Below are 10,186 nucleotides of genomic sequence, written 5' to 3' on the forward strand. Positions count from 1 at the left end.
AGTTTTTCATTTATTGTTTATTTTTTTTTTTTTTTTTTTTATATATTTAATAACCCAAAAAAACTGTATATTATAAAATTTATATTTTAAACAAACTAAAAATTACATAATAAAAAAAAATAATGTCGTATAGTGGAGGTGGTAGTAGTGGCGGTAGTAGATTTATAAGTCAAGGCACAACAGATGACGATAACTCCACAGGTGTCAGCAATAATAATATCAATGAGTCAACATCTTCATCGTCAAATGAAAACTCACCAAGATCGTCACCCACATTAAGCCAAAGGATGTTTGGTACTCCAAGTGCACTAAATGCAATTAGAAATGTTACATCAAATGCAAATGCAAATTCAAACACAAACCCAAGCGTAAATGCAAATTCATTAAAAAATAGTATAATTGAACAGTTTGACACTATTAATAGATCACAATCCTTTACAACATTAAATAACCAAAGAAAACCAACAACTACAACAACTACAACCACAACATCAATTAATTCACCAAATAAAAGAAAGAAAAGTTTGGCAGGTAGAAAAAATAATAAAAGATTAAGATTAAATAGTGATAGTGACGAAGATGAAGAAGAGGAGTCTGAAGAACCTAGTACAGACCCAAGCGAAGATGAAGAGTCGAGTCAGGGTGATAAAGAAACGGATGAAGCTATTACAGATGATGACAATGATACCTTTGACAATGAATCTGAAAACAATACAACACCATATAAACCAACTAGCAAAGTATTTGCTCATAAAAAACCTTCACCTAAAACCACTACAATACCGAATATCTCAAATAAACCACCAGCATCAGCAATTACAAAACCAATAGCTAAAACACCAACAAGAAAAATAGGTGGTAAATCACCAAGATACAAAGTAACAACACCACCAAGACCAAAACAACCTGCAACCCCTAAAACACCCGCAACTCCTAAAACACCTGCAACTCCCAAAACACCTGCAACTCCTAAAACACCTGCAAATCCTAAAACACCTACAACTCCAAAAACTCCAAAAACACCAAGAAGAAGAAATATAGCAAGAATTGAGATTAATAAATATAGACGAACAGTTGATTTTCTTATACCCAAGCTCCCATTTTCTAGATTGGTTAAAGAAATTTTACATACATTTAAAGATACATTTAGAATAACGGCAGAATCATTATTAGCACTTCATACAATGTCAGAAACTTACTTGGCCAATCTTTTTGAAGATTCAAATATTTGTGCGACACATACCAGAAGGGTTACAATTAATGTTAGAGATATCAGATTAGTTAATAGACTCAGAAATGAAGATCAAATGAGTTTTACCTCATTTAGATAGAATATAGCAACACCATACATCATTTATTTATTAAAAAATCAGTAATTTAAGTAATAATACCAATTGTATTTTTTAGTGATTGTTATAATAAATAATAATAATAATAAAATAATAACAATAATAATAATTAATAATAGAAGTACTCATAATTCGTAACCCATCATCAAAAAACTTTGTAAATAAATTAAAATTCAATGTTTACCAAATTTAAGGTAGATATAATCTTAAATATAACCTTTTTTTTTTTTTTTTTTTTTTTCGAATAAAAAATATAATTTCCAAAAAAACAAAAGATTTTATTTTATTGCTGATCTAAAATTTTTTTTACTTTTAAATATCTAAAAAAAAAAAAATTTTATGAAAGAAAAAAGAAACTTTATTCAATTCTTTTTTCTTTCGGTGTAAAAAAATTTGGATATTTATTATTTATTTCTTTTCCTAAAAATTTTCTAAATTATAATTTATTTTAAATCTAAACTCAAGTATAAAAAGAAAAAATAATTATATTTTTTTCATTAAATCAAATACAAATTAAAACAAATAAATAATTTAAACTTATAAATAAAATTTAAAATAATACTAAATAAAATGCCTTTATCATTAACTTCAAGAAAATCATTAAAAGATAATGAAGAAACTTTTAAAACTCATTTAGCTACCATTGAAAAAGCTTTAGGTGAACCATTTGAAATCGTTTTTGATTTCGAAGATATTATTACTAAATGTAATGATAACTGGGTTACAAATAGTTGTGGTTCCATCTTTTACAAAGATGTTGTTGGTAATTTAGCCAAAAACATTGATACTAAAGTTAGTAAAAATGATTTAGTTAAAGAAGCCTTCTTAGCTGCTGTTCCAAATAAGAAAATTGTTTTTGTTGCTGCCGATGAAAAATTACCATCATATTGGCAATACTCATTCGCTGATGGTAACTGTGTTATCTCATTCCGTCCAAAAATCTGTAATACCAATGATGTATTTACCACCAAGTTAGAAACTATTCTTCCAAGTGAAGGAGTTTACTCTTTATTGACCCGTTTAAATATTAAAGAAAATCAAACCAAAATGGATGCAAATTTAGCCGCTGTTAAAAAAGCAATGAAGTCCGATGCTGATTGGACCATCGATCAATCATCTTTAGAAGCTGTTTATCCACATGTTGCTGCTGATTTAAAAAATAGCTTTGGTCATATTTTTGCAGGTGTTGTCGAAAAAATTGCAGCCAATCTTTCCAAACGTTGTGCTGATGAAATGGTATTAGAAGCTGTTCAAGAAGCCACTTCAAATCATACCATTGTTATCAAACACAATGCTACACAAAATGGCTATTGGTTATGGTCATTCGAATCTGGTAATTTAGTAATTTCATTCAAATCAATTACCAATACAAATGATGTTCAAACATTTGACTTCATTAAATTATTATAAAGAAATTCTCTTAAAAATAAAATATAATAAAAAAACAATAATTTTATTTTAAATATTAAATTGAAAACTAAACTCTATTTTTTATTAATAAAATTTAAAATTAAAAAATATAAAAATAAATAACACAATTGATTTTATTTTAAATTTTTATTTGTGATTAAAAATTATCGTTATCATTTATCGTTTTTTGGATCATCTGGAGGATTTTATAAAAATGGATAATCAAAAATAAAATAAAAGATAATAATTAAAAAAAAAATGTTTAAATTGTTTATTTTTAAAACTTTGATCAGCAATACAAAAGGAGTTATATTAATAACATATACCAATGTCTCTCTTGGGTACAAAATGTGTCTTTTACCCACTTCAACTAATGCATCTATTAGGAAATTATCTAGTGATTTTATATTAAATGTATATGTGCCAATAATATAATCGCTAACAGGATAGCATTTAAAGGTAAATTTTGTAATAAACCCTACAAAACCACCAGCACCATGGATTGCCTAAAACAATTCTTTATTTTCATTTCATTATACTCATCCTAACAATTACACCAAAAATATAAGTTAGATTTTTTTAAAAAAAAATTTTATACGATTTACAAACAAATAATTATTTTTATATTTATTTAATTTCTAGAATTATTTATTATTTAAAAAATTTTTGTTTTAATTTTTATTAATTTGGTTTTTAAAATATTGATTGGTCTAATTGGATTTTCTTTACTAGTTGAAGTACCATTGGCTAATAATGGCGGATTTACACTTGATAAAGTGTTCGACGACCGGAAAATCTCTATTTGAAAATTTCTAGTAATTTAAAAGTCTAATTATAAATTTACATTCTTGCAGAAATGGGACTTTATTTATGAAGCTACCGCTATAAGATACTAATTCTTTACAGAGCATTTTTAAATATATTTGATTAAATAACACCATTGTGACTGTTTCCCCAGTTTGATTAATAGTTACACCGAAGCTTCATTTTCTCTTCTCCTAAAACTATTTGATTTCTATGGTCATAGTTGCTTGGCCAGAGCAATTAATGATATTAATAAAATAGTTGACTGCTTGGATAAGCTTTATTGGTTGCTTGATTAGTTAGAAATTTGCCACAATCTTGAGTTAAAAATCCATTTGAGGTTCCAATCACTATCAAAAAGAATAATAACTTGATAATAATACCAAGACTCTTCAGCATTTTCAAAAAGTTATGGTGTTTTTCTTATTTTTTTAAACAAATATTTTCCCGAACAGCTAGACCTTTGAGCTGCATAGTTACCACCAGTTGGATAAGATGAAACATCACTAGATGAAACATATTCTAAGGAGCTGTCACTGGCGCAACAAATTCTACACTAGCAGATTCCACATTACAATCAATAAAATAAGATTTTTACTGTAAATGATACTTCAACATGGCTAGAGACGGCTTAGAATCTTTTTATATTACAATAATATTATTACTTGATAATGGCTTAAAATAATTGCTAAAATATAATGTATTAAATAAAATGAATTAATATAAAATAGTATATAAAAAAAAATAGTGGGAAAATAAAATAACTTACCGATATAATGGTTTAATTAGCTAATGTGCATAAAGAACCGTAATGGAATTCTGCAAAATGTGATAACAAAATTCCATTCTCGCATTTAATGCTTGGAGTAATTTCTATGAAAGAACTACTCTGTGATTCAACTGAAGAGATTATAGAAATATTTTTTTTATAAATTTCAGCTGCAGCGACCAATGTTAAATGATCGCCCCATGTGCCATTTTTGGACATACTATCACAATATTCCTCCCAACTGTTTGTAGTAACAAATTCTGAGAGGGTTTCTCCATTTGGAAGGTAAAAACCTTTATTTTGTCTAAGCCAATCGACAATGTTATTTCTTATTATTACACTATGCTCCAAGTCACCAAATATCTGGTCTGATAGCGCATGCATTTGGCAATTACCATCACCTGGGATTTCCTTTTTTGGCATTAGTTGATAAAGTTCGATACGTTCATTTAAACGTATATATGCCTTTTCTGTTTCATTCAATGGAGTTGGATCTAGACTTAATTTTCCATTTGAATTGACCAAAGATAAATCAATTTCATTTGGCTTTATTGGAGCATTTTGGGTTAGTGGTTGTTGTGTTGGTTGTGGTTGGAGTTGCTGACGAATTCGTTCGATGAATGGGATTGGTTGTTGTGATTGCTGTGGTTGTTGTGGTTGGGGTTGCTGACGAATTCGTTCGATGAATGGGGTTGGTTGTTGTGGAATTGGTTGTTGTGGAATTGGTTGTTGTGGAATTGGTTGATGTGATTGTTTTGGTTGTTGAGATTGCTGTGGTTTTTGGGGTTGGGGTTGCTGACTAATTCGTTGGATGAATGGGATTGGTGGTTGTGGTTGTTGTGGTTGTTGATGTTGTGGTTGCTGACGAATTAGCTGGATGAATGGGATTGTTCTTGGTGGAATTGGTTGTTGTGATTGTTGTGGGTGTTTTGGTTGTTGGGATTGCTGTGGTTGTTGGGGTTGGGATTGATGACTAATTCGTTGGATGAATGGGATTGGTGGTTGTGATTGTTGTGGTTGTTGATGTTGTGGTTGCTGACGAATTAGCTGGATGAATGGGATTGGTCTTGGTGGAATTGGTTGTTGGGATTGCTGTGGTTGTAATTGCTGTGGTTTTTCTGGTTCTTTTGGTTGCATAGATATGAGTTTTTGGTGTCCTTGTTCTTGGTTTTGTTGAGGTTGTTGAGGTTGTTGGGGGTGTTCTTCTTCTTGGTAAAGATGGAATAGCTGGGGTTTTTTGAGGCTTTGGAGGTGTTGGAAGAATTCTTGTGGTTCGTATAGTTGGGTTTGTTGGATTTGAATGATTTGTTCTTGTTGTTGGAGTACCTGACTTGCCCAGTACTTGTCTTCACTGTTCCAACATTGGCAGTCATCTTTTTCTATGTTGTTTCTTTTGGTGTTTTTGAATCTGAATTTACCAATAAAAGATGGTAACTTCCAACAGATGGTACCAACAAAAAATAAATAAACACACAAGTTTAAAAATTCATACATTTTATTTACAAAAAAAATTATTTACAAATAAAATGTACAAAAAAAAAAAATATAAAAATATACAAAAAAATATTTACAAAAAAAAGATAAATATTATTTATAAAAAAAAAAGGTGTGTAAAAAGTGAACGAATATTATTAAATGGATGCTATTATAAAAAAAAAAAAATCTGATGAATGAAAAATTGAAAAATTATGTGTGTGTTGTAAAGCTATAATTTTTAATTAAAAAAAAAAAAAAATTTTTTTAAAGACTCTTTTTAAAAAATTAATTAAAAAAAAATTATAAACAATTATCAATTAAAAAAAAAAAAATAAAACAAAAAAACAATTGTTTATTTTCTTTATAATTATGGTTATAATTAATATTATTTGAAATTTCATTTAAAATAATAATTTCTACCTTGTTTTTTTATTTAAAATTTAGATTTAAAATATTAATTAAATCTATATGTTTGATTTAAAAATTTCATAAAATTCTCTCTCGATTGATATCCATATTACCTAGGTAAGCTATTACATTGTAAAAAAAGATTTTTTTAAAAAAGGGTAAATTAATTATTTAAATATAAATTTTAATCTTTATTTAGTTTAATTCCAATTGAATAAATTACACCTCGAACCACTTTTTTATTATTTCTTTTTAATTTTTATTTTTTGCATATAAATGAAAAAAATGTGGTTCGAGCTGTAGTTATGTATTTATAATTAGGTTTAAAAACAATTATAATTATTTTACTTGATTATTTTATTATTTATTGTTTATTTTTTTTATATTTAGTTAATTTTATTTTGAAGTTGCTCCATTATTCCAATTTCTCTTTATTAATTTTTTTTTATATTTTTTATGAAAATAATGTTCTATTTGTTTTTTAATATTGTTTTATCTATAGTTTATACAATTAATATAGCTTTTTAATAATATCTTATTTTTACTACATATTTTTTATATAGCTTTTATCAATCTTCTTTACAAATAATAATTAGCACAAATATATTAAATTATTTAAAAAATTTTTAATTAAAAATATATATCAGATAGCTTTCATTATACTTTTTATTACAAAAGTGATATAATTTTGGAAATATGAAAAAATAGCTTTTTTTAAATTAATAAAATTTAAAAAATAAAATTTTATTTTATTTTTTTAAAATTTTCACCAATTTTCTTCTGTATATAATGTACTTCACTCATTTTAATCATATTGTATTCATAGTAATACAATAACACATATTTTCACCATTTAAAAATAAACATCAATCAATTTAAATTTACTAATTTAATTTTAATTTTTATTTTTTGTTTTTAAATAAATTTTTTTTTTATGAATTTTTTTATTAATATTACTTTATTCATCATATTAAATCTTCAAAAGAAGTAGTCCTTATCATCCAATAAAATTCAATTACGAGTTTAATAATTTAAAGCACAAATATAATGAAAAACGTGATTAGTATAGATGCAGGTCAAGGGCCATTAGATGACGAATACTATTATAGATTAACCTCAATTAACACCATCTTTTTCACAAAGAGTTGTTTTTATTCACCCATTACATTTCATTTCATTCTATTATCAATATGGTGGTTAATTATGTATTCTGCGTGGTGGGATACATAATTAACCATTCGGCTCTAATATACTAACCTCCCCGTGGTAGAGCTGGAAATACTCTTTATAAAGAGTGGCTAATAGTATAAAAAAATATAAATAAATAAAATAAAAAAATAATGGTATTGATATCATTTTATTATCTTTCAAAATTAATTATAAAATCTTTTTTTTTTTCTTTAATTTTTGGGCATTTTTTTTTTTGAAAGTTTAAGATAATTTTTTTAAAAAAAAGATTAATCACTAATTTTTAAATAAAAAATAAAAAAGAATTTTATAATGAACACTACTAATGATAATTAATCTAATAGTAGAGTTTAATAAAACTATTTATTAAATGATTATTAATGTCATGTTATTATTATAATAATTATTATTTATTTAAAGTTGATAAACTACTTGTGCTGCCATTGCTTGAACCTTCACTATCACTACTTGATGTATTTGGTGGATTAAAAGATTTTTGTACCATTCTGACATTCCAATTTAAATTTTGAGCCAATTTTTCAAACCACTCATTACTTTCATCGGTTTTACAAACAACTGGTACAGCCCATCTTGATGTTTTAATGATAACGAAATCACCTCTATTTAACTCTTGACGATTTTTACCATCGAATGAGGCCCAAACTGGACATCTGCTAGTTTCAGGTACACGAATAACCAACTCAGAGGTAGATGGCAAAATAACAGGTCTAAAGGAAAGTGTATGAGGGCAAATTGGTGTAATAAGTATAGCAGGAATGGTTGGATGAACCAAAGAACCACCAGCTGATAAGGAATAAGCGGTTGAACCGGTTGAAGTTGCAATAATTAAGCCATCTGCTTGAACTATTGTGATTAATTTACCATCGCAGCAGCACTCTAAATTTGAAAGATATGGGTTTGTACCTCTATCAATGGTAACTTCATTTAATACTTGATAACGATGTTTAACTTGAGTTTCGGAGCTAACCACTGTACATGATAGTCTAAGACGATAAGATACAAAGCATTTACCATCGATAACTGATTGAATGTATTCTCTATGATGTGAATAATCGAATGCTGTTAAAAATCCTAAAGAACCTAAACTGAAAGACAAAATTGGTGGTATATAAGTTTTGAATAGTGATGAAGTGTGAAGTATAGTTCCATCACCACCCATTGAAATAATAAAATCGATTGAATATGGATCTTCAACTTGAGTTAATGGCTCTGCTAATGGATCATCACATGAATCTTCACTCTCTTTAATGATTGTAATACCTAAATCCCTTAACCAACTAACCAATCCTGGAATTAATTCGTTAATAGTTTCATCATTGTATTTTTTTATAATTAACACTTTTTTTGGTTTAACTCTCCATTTTAATTGTAACTAATATAATAAAAGTAAAAAAAATATTTAATTAATATGATTTTTTAAAAGAAAATAAATATGTTAATACTTACAACTTGTGGTAAAATACATTTCTTCTTTTTTAATCTTTTAATACAAGTTTCATTTGGTGATAGCAATGTATTCTCCATACCTTCTTTACCAAAATTATTTAGCGATTTGCTTATTGGATTACTACTATTATTATTTAAATTTGCTGAGCTTAATAAATTGATACTCTGATTTAAATCTATATTATCATCACTTGTGCTTTTGTTATCACCACTACTTTGATTATGTTCGTCATCATTACTTTTATTACTATTGCTTGTACTGTTATTATCGCTGTCTGTATCATTATTGTCATTATTATTAATATTAACATTATTATCATTTTTATTATCATTATTTATTTTTTCATCATTACTTTTATTATTAATATTTTTACTATTTAAATTATTTTCGATTTTATATTTGAAACCATTATTTAAAAGCTCGCTAGATTTAATTTCCTCATTTATTAAAGGGTCATCTAAATCATTTTGATCCATAATTTTATTGGGTAAGTCACAACTTGAATAATAAGTTGAAACGTAATAGAACTGATTCTTTTGGGATTTTCTTTTTCCTGTTGTAAAATTTAATGGTGATAAGAATGAATTTGAAACTGGTGAAGCGGGAACTTGTTCATCCTCTGAACTATTTGTGCTATTGTTATTGTTTATTTGTTCAAGTGATAACTTTAAACTACTTTTATCAAATGATCCACTACTATTTATATTTGGGTTTTTAATATTACTGCTATTATTTAATGATATTATTGGAATTGCTATGGTTTCTGAACTATTATTGTTATTGTAATTGTTATTGTTATTGTTATTGCTATTATTTTTATTGTTATTGTTATAACTTTGCTCAATTTCTTTATTATTAATATTATTAATTAATAAACTATTTGTGTCGCTTGCATTAAAATTATTTTTATTATTTTTATTATTTTTATTATTATTATTATTATTTTTGTTATCATCGTCGTGGTCATTGTCATTGTTATGAATTTTATTTTTAAAAAGCATATTATCATCATTTTTATTGCTGATATTTGAATTATTATTATTATTATTATTTTGTTTACTATCATAATTATTTCCATTATCTATTCTATCTTTTATTAAATCTTTATTTTTAATTAGCCAATCATTTAATTTTTTAGTCTCGTTCCCATTTTTTAGTTGTATCATTAAATATAATAGGCTGAAAACTAAAAGAATTATTGCGACATAATTGGTTACCAGATTATCTGGAATATTTATTGTTATTTCCATTGTGTTTGTGTGTATTTTAATATTAAAAATAAAATATTTTTCTTTAAATAAATTTATTGAATAT

The 10,186-nt window shown here is 26.1% G+C and overlaps 5 protein-coding genes across 5 annotated transcripts; 3 read left to right on the forward strand and 2 right to left on the reverse strand.

The window, feature by feature from the left end:
* Positions 1 to 1,007: 1,007 nt before the first annotated feature.
* Positions 1,008 to 1,331, forward strand: DICPUDRAFT_38588 (uncharacterized protein; the record flags this gene model as incomplete). Its single annotated transcript, XM_003291127.1, has 1 exon — positions 1,008 to 1,331. A coding segment is annotated over one exon (324 nt), but the record flags the coding sequence as incomplete, so codon positions are not given.
* A 588-nt stretch (positions 1,332 to 1,919) lies between these two features.
* DICPUDRAFT_155762 (uncharacterized protein) lies at positions 1,920 to 2,759 on the forward strand (the record flags this gene model as incomplete). Its single annotated transcript, XM_003291128.1, has 1 exon — positions 1,920 to 2,759. One exon carries the CDS (start codon positions 1,920 to 1,922, stop codon positions 2,757 to 2,759), a length of 840 nt encoding a protein of 279 aa, XP_003291176.1.
* Positions 2,760 to 4,344: 1,585 nt separating this feature from the next.
* DICPUDRAFT_155763 (uncharacterized protein) lies at positions 4,345 to 5,826 on the reverse strand (the record flags this gene model as incomplete). The annotated part of the gene is made up of 1 exon (XM_003291136.1): positions 4,345 to 5,826. One exon carries the CDS (start codon positions 5,824 to 5,826, stop codon positions 4,345 to 4,347), a length of 1,482 nt encoding a protein of 493 aa, XP_003291184.1.
* A 1,437-nt stretch (positions 5,827 to 7,263) lies between these two features.
* Positions 7,264 to 7,446, forward strand: DICPUDRAFT_155764 (uncharacterized protein; the record flags this gene model as incomplete). Its single annotated transcript, XM_003291129.1, has 1 exon — positions 7,264 to 7,446. The coding sequence occupies one exon, from the start codon at positions 7,264 to 7,266 to the stop codon at positions 7,444 to 7,446; it is 183 nt and encodes a 60-aa protein (XP_003291177.1).
* Positions 7,447 to 7,810: 364 nt separating this feature from the next.
* On the reverse strand, positions 7,811 to 10,122 carry DICPUDRAFT_155765 (uncharacterized protein; the record flags this gene model as incomplete). The annotated part of the gene is made up of 2 exons (XM_003291137.1): positions 7,811 to 8,797; positions 8,872 to 10,122. The coding sequence occupies 2 exons, from the start codon at positions 10,120 to 10,122 to the stop codon at positions 7,811 to 7,813; spliced, it is 2,238 nt and encodes a 745-aa protein (XP_003291185.1).
* Between the last annotated feature and the right edge of the window lie 64 nt (positions 10,123 to 10,186).

Source organism: Dictyostelium purpureum, assembly GCF_000190715.1.
Source record: "Dictyostelium purpureum unplaced genomic scaffold DICPUscaffold_261, whole genome shotgun sequence".
NCBI classification, from domain to species: Eukaryota; Evosea; class Eumycetozoa; order Dictyosteliales; family Dictyosteliaceae; genus Dictyostelium; species Dictyostelium purpureum.